Below are 13965 nucleotides of genomic sequence, written 5' to 3' on the forward strand. Positions count from 1 at the left end.
ATAGCTCCAGAGTTCAGAATCTGTCTCACCTCATATTCCTCCTGATGTTCAACAGAGATGGCAGAAGGAAGATTTCTGGATGATGAAAACTGATTAAGAGCTAATGGTTTTAGAAGGGAAACATGGAAAATGTTGGGAATCTTGATTGTGGATGGAACTTTCAAACAGAATGCCACCAGTTTAATATCCTGTATAATTTGGAATGGACCAATGAACTTAGGAGCAAGATTCATCGTGGGAACTTTTAACCATAGGTATTTAGTTGAAAGCCAGAGTGTGTCACCAGGTTTCAACAGCTGAGCTTTCCTTTTCTCCCTGCATAAATTCCTTTTCACTTCATTCCAAATATTGCCAAAGTGAGCAACTCAGGTAAGACAGAATGGAATCCATTCAGGAAGTAGAAAGAAGACTGACCTGATGCTTCATGATACAGGTTAATGTGTGTGAATTCAGCCCATAGTAATAGAAGAACCCAATCATAATGATCGGCAGTGATGTAGATTCTAATACACTTTTCCAGACCCTGATTCACTTGTTTGGGTTTGTCCATTGTTCTGAGAGTGGTAGGCTGAGGAAAAGCTCAAAGTAACATTAAAACATTTGCAGAGTGCATTTCAGAATTTGGAAGTGAATTGTACTCCCTGGTCAGAGACTAAGGACCTTATTCAGAGTTGGCCACTAATGTGGCCACATGACAGTTTGCAGAACATCCGCAAATTGCGCACGTGCATTGCACACATTGTGCCTGTGCGGTCATTTACACTGTGGGTGCATCGCGGAAGTATGCATGCATAAGATGATTGACAGCGGCAGGTGCTGGGTGGGTGATGATGCGGCGTTGCAGGTGTGTGGTGGGCAAAACGGGAGCATGTCGAGAACATTTTACAGGGCAGCTGCATGACATCACATGCAGCCACTCCAATAGAAAAAATTGTGCCAGACCACCTGCCAGAGCAGCCAGGCTTCGTAGGCAGGGGTCGACCTTAAATCGATGCGTCCACAATTAAATTGCAGATGCATTGCAGGGTGTCGTGTGCTGGGTGGCCTAGAGCATGTGAGTAGATGGACACAGATCTTGCTGCGTATTCTAGATCTGCATCCATCTCTGAAAAAACCCCTATGATCTTAATGAACTCGTGTAGCCTAAAAACTGCCTTCATGAATACACTCGCTAGCTTAGGAATCGAAGGCGGTGCCTTTAAAGGAACAAAATGGGCTGCTTTGGAAAACCTGTTCACCACCACGAGACAGTACTGAAACCTTGACATAGTTCTGTAATAAAGTACATGAAGATATGGGTCTATGTATGATCTGGAGTCAGTAAGGGATATAAAGGACCAATAAGTGCTTAAAGCTGAATCTTGTGCTGAGTACAGGTAGAACATGCGGGTGTGGTTCGTTTTATCGACAGTATCTAGGTCGACAATGTTTAGGTCGACCACTATAGGTCGACAGTCACTAGGTCGACATGGATGGAAGGTCGACAGGGTTTCTAGGTCGACGTGTGCTAGGTCGACAGGTCTAAAGGTCGACATCAGGTTTTTGTTTTTTTCGGTGTCGTTTTCTTCGTAAAGTGACCGGGATCCCAAATTAGTGCACCGCGTCCCCTCGCATGGCTCGCTTCGCTCTCCATGCTTCGGGCATGGTGCCTTGTCTCCGCTACCGCTTCGCTCGGCACACTTTACCATTCCAATCGTAGTCCACGTGGATCGTTAAGTATGAAAAAAATCCCCCCAAAAAAATTGTGAAAAACTCATGTCGATCTTTAGACCTGTCGACCTAGCACATGTCGACCTAGAAACCCTGTCGACCTTCCATCCATGTCGACCTAGTGACTGTCGACCTATAGTGGTCGACCTAAACATTGTCGACTTAGACACTGTCGATCTTCAGACCGGATCCCGAACATGCTGCCAAATAATCATTTAAATTCTGACATACAGACAGCCACCAGTAACTCCTGAGGATCTGATCCATTGTCTTTTTCACGCCTGTGAAGTGAAGTAACTTTTCCTCTAAGTATTTTCACCTTCCTAGTCACTGAAAGGAAATAAGCAGGATTCCGAATAGGCTTATTCTCGCAAGGAACTTCTTAATCAGTGGTACAGACTGTGTGTGACAATGCATCAGCTTTTATATTTGTGTTTTCAAGACTATAAGTGGTAACCAGATTGAAATGATCAAAGAACAGTGACCACCTGGTCGGATGCCGCAGCAGATCAGAGAAGCTGGCAGGAGGCATCTATTTACACAAGAAGCCTCCTGTAGCATTAGTATATTATTCCACTGTATAACCTGCGTCCTCCTCTGGATCAGTCGCTATATTACATTTCCAGTCTATACATTACTTCTTGAAAAGCTGTCCACAAACCTGTTTTCTGAAAAAAAATTTCATTTTCCTTTATCGTTGTTTATAATGGAGTGAGAGGCTAAAATAGATTAGGGATCCATAATATGTAATTGTATATTATAATTAAGGAAATGATGCTCATGCTTTTCGAATACATCTGTATGAAAAAATTCAGATATGAATGTGTTCACTTAAAAAACAGAATTGCATGCATATACAAAGTGGGACAAATAGCAAAATGCACGCAGCTCTGCATTAATGTGTCAGGTTTATTTAAGACATATATCAGATACACTTACAGCTACTTTTTAAAATTTGTTTTGATTGCAAAATACAGAAAAAAAACCCTCATGAATACTGCAGCTATAACTCTCTTCCCCTTGCACAAAAAAACAAATCTTGTTAAATAAACTTACAAATTGATATAACATATTCACGGTCAATGAAAAAGCATCTATCAATTTTAGTGGTGAATTTGTAGTCAGCCAATCAGGAGCAATGAGCTAAAGTAGTTCTGGCAATCAACATCATTATCATCAGTGATATGGCTCTGAAAGGGATATATGTGCCATTATGCAGCATTTGGACAGCACTTTTCCACCCTGTGCCGCCCCTCCTCCCAAATTTGGGGCCTCATAATGTTAAGTTGCCATGGGGGGTGACGACTGCCTCCTCCAGGAAGAAGAGCACTACTCATAGCATCCATTGAACACTCCAGTTGGCTGTGCAGCAGCTATACTGGCTGCAAGAACAAGGTGTGACTATTAGTTATATTCAATTACTATGCAATATTTTTGCATACTATATTGTAACACAGAAGTACCTATCTTACTAGACCTCAACAAATGTATTAAATATAAAATAGGATACATTATTTGTCCAATTTGGAGAAGACGGCAGGGCATTTAGCCTGGGCTGGGCAGTTAGGTACATTGTTTATTTAAAAAAAAATGTTTTGTTTGTTGCTATTGTTATGTGATTTAGCATGCACCAGAAGACTGAACATCACTTCAAACAAAACAGCTTATCAATTGACAGACACATACCTTTTTGTCACTAAGTCCAGTCACTTGATCAACAAATTCCTCTTGGATCATAAATGCAGCCAGGTTGGCAGTGTAACTTGCCAAAAAGATCACAGCAAAGAAAGCCCAAATTGATACAATAATTTTACTTGTCGTGCCTTTTGGATTTTGTACAGGCACTGAATTGTTGAAGACCAAACCCCAGAGAAGCCAGACAGCCTTTCCAATGGTAAAAGAGGGTCCATGTGGTGCTGAAAAAAAGAAAAAAAATTGTAATATTTCTACAGTGTAACATTTAAATGGTGCTGCAGATTTGGAATAAATACTATTTAATGGTTACTTATTGGAATCAAGTGTTCATAAATATCCAATTTTCCTGAAATAAAATAAACTATTAAACAGCAATTTGCTTTCTGCAAACTCATATTACCCTTATAGTATCTTAATGCTATTATATTGGATAATATAGATTGTGGCCTAAGTTTTTAGTCTCAGTTCCTGATTCTGAGTCATATGTAATGCAAACGCATCTCTGACCAACAGTGGTGAATGTGCGCATATATAATATACAGTGTATGTACACACGTCCTAATATATACATAATTATGCAATCACCCTGCCCCAGTCTTCGTCTGCAAGAGCAATTCTCATCATTATCATTGACACATACATCTATCTATCCCATGCTATTTGCAGGAAATCCATCTACATTTGACATCCACAATGCATAAGAATGAACAGTGAGTAACTTTGGCTACATGCCTATGACCCACCAAAAGATGGGTCTTTTGCATTGTTACCTCCTAGTTACCACACAAAAATGCTCATTTAGTAGTTACAGGGAATGGCTAGATGTGTATGGCTCTGCATCATGGTAATGTTCATAAAGATGTGTATGCAATCAGCAACCATATGTTCAGTATGGAAAATCACTAGATATGTTCACATTCAAAGTTGTAGACAACTCAAAATCAGGCTCACAGCTACATGCCAAGATTATAGAAAACATACATGTTGTTACAACACATTGGAACTTGATAAAATGATTTCAGTATGTGACCATAAAATGTTGTGATAGAAGCACTGGTAAAGCACTGGTAAATATGTTTGCCCCAGGTTTCTGGCCTATGTATTTTAAATCCCCAGGAAATGTCTGTTTTGCTAAACAGACTTGATGAGAGTTTGGGCTTTTAGTAAATGCCAGATATTGGTGTTGGGGGTATGGATGTGAGATGGAAGTGAGGGCTCCATCCACAAGGCCCATTTGGGTCTTTAGGCATTCAGCCCGAGAGCAGGAGGCTGATATAAGCTCTGTCAGGGCTTGGCTCTGACCTCACTGCCTGGGAAAACAGGCAGCAAGCTTGTTGTTAAGCACCTTGATTTACTGTCTGTAAGTACTGTGCATATGTCTATGTTTGTGGTAGAGGCATAGGTCCTACTACTCTGAGAGAGGGACTCTATTGTGTTCAGTTAGTACCCAGATCATCTAGGATTTATTTTTGTTTTATACTGCACAATAAAACTAGCCACGACTAGATTGAATGAAAACCCAGGACTGGTGTGCTATTTTCCTAGCTGCTATGTGTTTGGAGGTGCCCATCTACACTGATCTCCTTATAATGTGTACTTTAAAATGTAGATGTGTGATGTCAGTTGCATTGCACTTGACATAGTAGAGCATTCTACATATTGAACACTGGGATGCTAGATTACTTTGTATACCTTTGCTGTAATAGACTGTATGTTACCAGTGGTGGATTCAGAAAAAAAAGTGGGTACCTGGCACATGAACAGAAGATACTGTAGCAAAGACTCTGTCCTATTGCCAGCATCTTTGCTCTCTGCTGCATATGCACTATATTTCCAGCAACATGGCACCAGAATATAGCACCAATGTATGCCTAGTCAGATTGGTTTATATAAACCGCAAGGGCTAATAATCTAAATACATATTTTTAACATAATGGTAAATGCAATGATTACAGCATGTTATCAAAAGTAATAGATATCTACATGCAGTGAGACCCCATGGGACCTGGAGGAAACAAGACCCCAGGAATTCTAGGTCACTTTCCCTTTGAAGCCATCACTCTGCTCTTATGAGAGCAGTGTTGGGGACCTGGGAGACTGAGCGGCTTATTAAAAGACCTGGTGATGGACTGTTCCACCCCATTCCACAGATTCATTTACATATATTATGTGCTGTAAATTCTTAATTTTTACAATCCAATAACAACCTATTGAATCAGTAGCCTAACTTACATTCGCCTGGGCCCATAGCAAAACACTCTTGTTACATGATGGGAGTTTAAGGGCCATGATGCTTATTCGCCCACAATTATTAAGGCCCCATCTCTTCTCTTATAAGTATGCATAGGGGCCAGGAGATTGCAGTTGTGCCCATTTGGGCTTTCAACTTCACTACAGTGAAACATTGTAAAGCAAATAAATTGCTGACATAACTGAAACCTATTTCCTTTAATTACAAGAGCAGCACCAAGTTCCAGAAAAAAATAGTTTTTAGCTCATCATTCACAATACTGCAATGAGCTGTAGAGAGTCCAAGCAAAAGGAGATATTTTATTGCAGGAGACTTGGGTTTATAACCACATAGAATTTTGGTAATTAACATTAGCTAAACTTAGTTCTATCAGGTTCCAAGTACAAAGGAAGGAAACGGTTTAATCCTTAAATGCACCAATGCTCGAAAAAGTAACTATTAGGAAAAAGGGCTTAAAATTACCAGTACAAAATGATAGATTACCCGGCAAATTCATGATACTCCTACTGTTATTGCAAAAGGCTGTCACAGTATATATAATAAATGTTTAATTTCATAACACAAATCTTGGCTATATACTGTATAGGTTAAATGATGGCCCCTTTTCAGACAGACATTATATAATAAAGTGTTAGGGGGCCATTTTATTAGCGGGTCCTAGACCCAATAATTATAGTTCTTATTGCTGCTTTTTGTAGCAATAAGAAATTATTAATGCATTGAAATGCAAGTGATGGGACAGAGACTCCGCTGCTTGCTATTCACTGTGATGGGCAAAAGTAAAGTGATCAATAATGCAATTACTTTAATTCCTGCTTCAGTGATCTGTGCATGCATGTACAGTATGTATGTATGTATGTATGTATGTATGTATGTATGTATGTATGTGGCACACATGTATGAGCTGCCATTCCTGGGAACTACTGATGGATCCCTTTCCCAGTGACAACTGCAATCCATGACCAGTAGGCTACCATAGTTAACACCATTGCTTAACAATGATAATAGGCTATCAAAATGTAGTTAATGCCATTGCTTAACATTGATAATAGGCTACTATATTGTAGTTAACACCATTGTTCAACATTGATAATAGGCTACCATATTGTAGTTAACACCATTGCTTAACATTGATAATAGGCTACTATATTGTAGTTAACACCATTGCTTAACATTGATAAATTCTGCATTCATCATGTCTACATTGTCAACATCCACAAACTAACTGCATGCCCTCTGATTACCATCCTATGGCATTGAAAGAGCTTTTATAATGAAAAGGTTTAAATTAAAATTTTATATTAAAATTGAGTGAAAAAATAAGAATTTACTTACCGATAATTCTATTTCTCGTAGTCCGTAGTGGATGCTGGGAACTCCGTAAGGACCATGGGGAATAGCGGCTCCGCAGGAGACTGGGCACAAAAAGAAATCTTTTGGACTACCTGGTGTGCACTGGCTCCTCCCCCTATGACCCTCCTCCAAGCCTCAGTTAGGATACTGTGCCCGGACGAGCGTACACAATAAGGAAGGATTTTGAATCCCGGGTAAGACTCATACCAGCCACACCAATCACACCGTACAACTTGTGATATGAAACCCAGTTAACAGCATGATAACAGAGGAGCCTCTGAATAGATGGCTCACAACAAGAACCCGATTAGTTAACAATAACTATGTACAAGTATTGCAGACAATCCGCACTTGGGATGGGCGCCCAGCATCCACTACGGACTACGAGAAATAGAATTATCGGTAAGTAAATTCTTATTTTCTCTGACGTCCTAGTGGATGCTGGGAACTCCGTAAGGACCATGGGGATTATACCAAAGCTCCCAAATGGGCGGGAGAGTGCGGATGACTCTGCAGCACCGAATGAGAGAACTCCAGGTCCTCCTCAGCCAGGGTATCAAATTCATAGAATTTTGCAAACGTGTTTGCCCCTGACCAAGTAGCTGCTCGGCAAAGTTGTAAAGCCGAGACCCCTCGGGCAGCCGCCCAAGATGAGCCCACCGTCCTTGTGGAATGGGCTTTTATTGATTTAGGCTGCGGTAATCCTACCGCAGAATGCGCCAGCTGAATAGTGCTACAAATCCAGCGCGCAATAGACTGCTTAGAAGTAGGAGCACCCAGCTTGTTGGGTGCCATCAGGATAAACAGCGAGTCAGTTTTCCTGACTCCAGCCGTCCTGGAAAAATAAAATTTTCAGGGCCCTGACTACGTCCAGCAACTTGGAATCCTCCAAGTCCCTAGTAGCCGCAGGCACCACAATAGGTTGGTTCAAGTGAAAACCTGTGACCACCTTCGGGAGAAACTGAGGACGAGTCCTCAACTCTGCCCTATCCATATAGAAAATCAGATAAGGGCTTTTACATGACAAAGCCGCCAATTCTGACACACGCCTGGCCAAGGCCAAGGTCAACAGCATGACCACTTTCCACGCGAGATACTTTAGCTCCATGGTTTTAAGTGGCTCAACCAATGCGACTTTAGGAAATCCAACACCACGTTGAGATCCAAAAAGTGCCACAGGAGGCACAAAAGGAGGCTGAATATGTAGTACTCCTTTAACCAAATTCTGAACTTCAGGCAGTGAAGCCAGTTCTTTCTGGAAGAAAATCGACAGAGCCGAAATCTGGACCTTGATGGACCCCAATTTGAGGCCCAAACGTCACCCCTGCTTGCAGGAAGTGCAGGAATCGACATAGTTGAAATTCCTCCGTCGGGGCCTTCATGGCCTCCCACCAAGCAACAAATTTTCGCCAAACGCGGCGATAATGTCTTGCGGTGACATCCTTCCTGGCTATGATCAGGGTAGGGATGACTTCCTTCAGAATACCCTTTTCCTTTAGGATCCGGTGTTCTACCGCCATGCCGTCAAACGCAGCCGCGGTAAGTCTTGGAACAGACAGGGTCCCTGCTGCAGCAGGTCTTGTCTGAGCGGCAGAGGCCAAGGGTCCTCTGCCAGCATCTCTTGAAGTTCCGGGTACCAAGCTCTTCATGGCCAATCCGGAACCCCGAGTATGGTTTTCACTCCTCGCCTTCTTATTATTCTCAGTACCTTGGGTATGAGAGGTAGAGGAGGAGACACATAAACCGACTGGTACACCCACGGTGTCACTAGAGCGTCCCCAGCGATCGCCTGAGGGTCCCTTGACCTGGCGCAATATCTTTTCAACTTCTTGTTGAGGCGGGACGCCATCATGTCCACCCGTGGTCATTCCCAACGGGTTACCCGCATTTGGAAAACTTCTGGATGAAGTCCCCATTCTCCTGGGTGTAGGTCGCCCATCGGAGAATCCTTGTGGCTTCTGCCATCGCCATCCTGCTTCTTGTGCCGCCCTATCTGTTTACATGGGCGACCGCCGTGATGTCGTCTGATTGGATCAGTACCGGCTGGTTCTGAAGCAGGGGCCTTGCTTGGCTTAGGGCATTGTAAATGGCCCTTAGCTGCAGAATATTTATGTGAAGCGAAATCTTCTTGGAAATTTCTTCCCTGTGTGACTGCACCCCAGCCCCGAAGGCTGGCATCCGTGGTCACCAGGACCCAGTCCTGTATTCCGAATCTGCGGCCCTCTAGTAGATGAGCCCTCTGCAGCCACCACAGCAGCGACACCCTGTTTCTTGCTGACAGGGTTATCCGCTGTTGTATCTGTAGATGGGACCCGGACCATTAGTCCCACAGGTCCCACTGGAACGTCCTTGCGTGGAGTCTTCCGAATGGAATTATGCTTCGTACGAAGCTACCATTTTTCCCAGGACTCGTGTGCATTGATGTACCGACACCTGTCCTGGTTTTAGGATGTCTCTGACTAGAGATGACAACTCCTCGGCTTTTTCCACTGGAAGAAACACTCTTTTCTGGTCTGCGTTCAGAAAACATTCCCAGGAACAGAAGACGTGTCGTCGGGACCAGCTGAGACTTTGGAATATTGAGAATCCAGTCGTGCTGTTGTAGCACTTCCCGAGAGAGTGCTACCCCCACTACCAACTGTTCTTTGGACCTCGCCTTTATCAGGAGATCGTCCAAGTACGGGATAATAAAAACTTCCTTCTTGCGAAGGAGTATCATCACTTCGGCCATTACCTAGGTAAAGACCTTCGGTGCCGTGGACAACTCCAACGGCCGCGTCTGGAACTGATAGTGACAGTCCTGTACCACATATCTGAGGTACCCCTGGTGAGGAGGGTAAATGGGGACATGCAGGTACGACCCTGTAATCCCCCTCGTCCAGGCTCGTAATAACCGCCCTGAGCAATTCCATCTTGAACTTGAATCTTCTGATACAAAAGTTCAAGTATTTTAATTTCAAGATGGGTCTCACTGAACCGTTTCGGTACCACAACCACTGTGGAATAGTAACCCCTTCCTTGCTGAAGGAGGGGCACCTTGACAATCACTTGTTGTGATTATAGTGTTGAATATCCACCAACACCGTCTCCCTGGCAGAGGGAGGTGCCGGTAAGGCAGATTTTAGTAAACGGCGGGGGGAAGAACGTCTCGAACTCCAGCCTGTACCCCTGAGATACTACTTGAAGGACCCAGGGATCCATGTGAGAGAGCCCACTGTCCGCTAAAATATCTGAGACGGGCCCCCACCGTACCCGGGTCCGCCTGAGCAGCCCCAGCACCATGCTGTGGACCTACCGGACGCAGGGAGGACTTCTGCTCTTGGGAACTAGCTGTGTGTTGCAGCTTTTTCCTCTACCTTTGCCTCTCGGCAGAAAGGATGAGCCTCTAGCCCTCTTGCTTTTCTGGGGCCGAAAGGACTGTACTTGATGATACGGTGCTTTCTTTTGTTGTGGGGTAGCCTGTGGCAAAAAAATCGATTTCCCAGCAGTAGCTGTGGAAACAAGGTCTGAAAAACCATCCCCAAACAGTTTTACCCCCTTATAGGGCAACTTCCATGTGCCGATTCGAGTCGGCATCGCCTGACCATTGCCAAGTCCATAACCCCCGTCTGGCGGCAATGGACCTAGCGCTTATTTTTGATGCCAGCCGGCAAATATCCCTCTGTGCATCACGCATGTATAAGACCACGTCTTTTATATGCTCTATTTTCAGCAAAATATTGTCCCTATCCATAGTTATTTTCCGACAGGGAATCTGACCACGCAGCGGGAGCACTGCACATCCATGCCGAAGCAACGGCTGGTCGCAATATAATGCCCTAGTGTGTGACTATATCTTATAGGGTAACCTCCTGCTTTCTATCAGCAGGTTCCTTCAGGGCGGCAGTATCCGGAAACGGTAGTGCTACCTTTTTTGATAAGCGTGTAAGCGCTGTATCTACCCTATGGGGTGTTTCCCCGCGTGACCTATCCTCTGGCGGGAAAGGGTACGCTGCCAAGAACCGTTTTAGAAATTATCAATTTCTTACCGGGGGAAGACCACTCTTCCTCACACACCTCATTTAATTTCTCAGATGCAGGAAAAACTACTAATAGTTTTCTCTCACCAAACACAATACCCTTTTATGTGGTACCTGGGGTATAATCATAAATGTGTAATACATTTTTCATTGCCTCAATCCTGTAACGGGTGGACCTATTGGGAGGGTACACCAGTCTCATCGATGTCGACACTGGAGTCAGTATCCGTGTCGACATCTGTGTCTGTTATCTGAGGTAGCGGGCGATTTTAGAGCCCCCCATGACATTTGAGACGCTGGAACAGGCACAAGCTGAGTAGCCGGCTGTTCTGTGTCGTCGACCTTTTATGTAAGGAGTTGACACTTTCACGTAATCCTTCCATAAGTTCAACCACACCGGTGTCGACCCCGCAGGGAGTGACAACATATTTACAGGCATTCGCTCCGCCTCCACCTCATTATCCTCCACATACTTGTCGACACAGTCGTACCGACACACAGCACACACACAGGGAATGCTCTGATAGAGGACAGGACCCCACAAAGCCCTTTGGGGAGACAGAGGGAGAGTATGCCAGCACACACCAGGGCGCTATATATCACAGGGATAGCACCTATAAAAAAGTGTTTTCCCTTATAGCTGCATATATATTGTATACTGCGCCTAAATTGTGCCCCCCCTCTCTTTTTAACCCTTTCTGTAGTGTATTAACTGCAGGGGAGAGCCAGGGAGCTTCCCTCCAACGGAGCTGTGAGGGAAAAATGGCGCCAGTGTGCTGAAGGAGATAGCTCCGCCCCTTTTTCGCTGACTTTTCTCCCGCATTTTTATGGATTCTGGCAGGGGTTAATGTACATCCATATAGCCCTGGGGGTTATATGTGATGTATTTTTGCCAGCCAAGGTGTTAATATTGCTGCTCAGGGCGCCCCCCCCCCAGCGCCCTGCACCCATCAGTGACCGCAGTGTGAGGTGTGCATGAGGAGCAATGGCGCACAGCTGCAGTGCTGTGCGCTACCTTGATGAAGACTGATGTCTTCTGCCGCCGATTTTCCGGACCTCTTCTTGCTTCTGGCTCTGTAAGGGGGCCGGCGGCGCGGCTCTGGGACCGGACTCCGAGGCTGGGCCTGTGTTCGATCCCTCTGGAGCTAATGGTGTCCAGTAGCCTAAGAAGCCCAAGCTGGCTGCAAGCAGGCAGGTTCGCTTCTTCTCCCCTTAGTCCCTCGATGCAGTGAGCCTGTTGCCAGCAGGTCTCACTGAAAATAAAAAACCTAAAACTAACTTTTATCTAAGAAGCTCAGGAGAGCCCCCTAGATTGCACCCTGCTCGGTCGGGCACAAAAATCTAACTGAGGCTTGGAGGAGGGTCATAGGGGGAGGAGCCAGTGCACACCAGGTAGTCCTAAAGCTTTCTTTTTGTGCCCAGTCTCCTGCGGAGCCGCTATTCCCCATGGTCCTTACGGAGTTCCCAGCATCCACTAGGACGTCAGAGAAAATAGGCATTGCCAGATACCGAGTAGAAACCACTGTCTGGTTGTTCTTGATTAAAGCACACTCAGATGTTTGTTTTTTCTTAAATACTCTTACAGGAAGGATTGTTGAATGAAGAGGAGTCAAAATATACCCAAGTGGAAGCTGACTGCTCTGCAAGAATCTTATGGACACACTTCCCCAATCTGTCCACTTTCTATGCTCCCCTACCCCCAAATACCAGTGCTGTGTGCCTAGCTTAAATTATGTGTGACTGCGTGGACCAATAGGAATGCTATGTGATGGCACCCCCACCTCCTATGATTCTCTTGTACCAGGTGAATCTACATGTACTGCATATAAGGAATACATTGTGAATGCATGGACCAATAGTAATGCTTGATGAAGGCACCCCCACTGCCTCCAATTCTCCTATACCAGGTGAGTCTACATGTACTGCATATAAGGAATACATTGTGACTGCATGGACCAATAGTAATGCTTGATGAAGGCACCCCCACCACCATCTTCGATTCTCCTGTACAAGAGGTGAGTCTACATGTACTGCATATAAGGAATACATTGTGACTGCATGGGCCAATAGTAATGCTTGATGAAGGCACCCCCACCACCACCTTTGATTCTCCTGTACAAGATGAGTCTACAGGTACTGCATAAAAATAAATAAATAGCAGCATAAAAAGGAGCCTTTATTACTGTGGGGTTTTTTGTTTGTTTTTTTGACAATGACACATTGACCAACAAATCAATTTAAGATCAAATCACATATACACTGTACATAGCTTGTCCATGATGAATCTGTTGGGATTTAACAAAGTCTCTGAATAAAAAAAAAGTTCCACTCTGTTCTTTATTAACCAAATGGAATTTTAAATTCTGTGTGCCTGGGGGTGCCTGCTAATCATTGACATTAGTTTGTCAGGTAGTGTAGCTAAAAGATAACATATAAATCCATTTTTAATAAATACTTTCTGCAATGACTGTTAAAAATCCCAATATATAAAATATGGTATCATATACATAGAGAAGTACATTATGTGACACAATTTCCTGTATACTATTGAATATACTTTATATGTGCAATAAAAATGAATGCATGAAAGTTTCATTGTCACAAATGAGTCACATTACAAAAATAATTAATACAAGAGTAAATAATAATAATAATAATAATAATAATAATAATTATTATTATTATTATTAGAATTAGTAGGTACAGTGTAGCACTTTGGTGGGTGGTATGAGACTTACTGTATCTAGTACAGCACAGCAGAACCTGTCTAGAACTCCAGGCACATAGAGGCGAGTGCAGTGTTGAATGCAATTATGCTCCAAAACCCAGGTGCAATTATATTTTATTAAAAGAGCCACAATTGCATATATACAGTATGAAAGCTGCAATTATCACATGATACATGCAGTTTGCCACCAGCAGAATGTGTACTAATTT

General features: G+C 43.7%; 1 protein-coding gene across 1 annotated transcript in view; it reads right to left on the reverse strand.

Moving 5' to 3' along the window:
* Window positions 1–13965, reverse strand: part of GRIN2A (glutamate ionotropic receptor NMDA type subunit 2A) — a 995689-nt gene that overhangs the window by 181255 nt on the left and 800469 nt on the right. Inside the window, exon 10 of the mRNA XM_063934277.1 lies at window positions 3397–3626. Within this exon, the coding sequence (XP_063790347.1) occupies window positions 3397–3626 (230 nt within the window). The remainder of the gene's footprint in view (window positions 1–3396; window positions 3627–13965) is intronic.

Source organism: Pseudophryne corroboree, chromosome 7, assembly GCF_028390025.1.
Source record: "Pseudophryne corroboree isolate aPseCor3 chromosome 7, aPseCor3.hap2, whole genome shotgun sequence".
NCBI lineage: Eukaryota > Metazoa > Chordata > Amphibia > Anura > Myobatrachidae > Pseudophryne > Pseudophryne corroboree.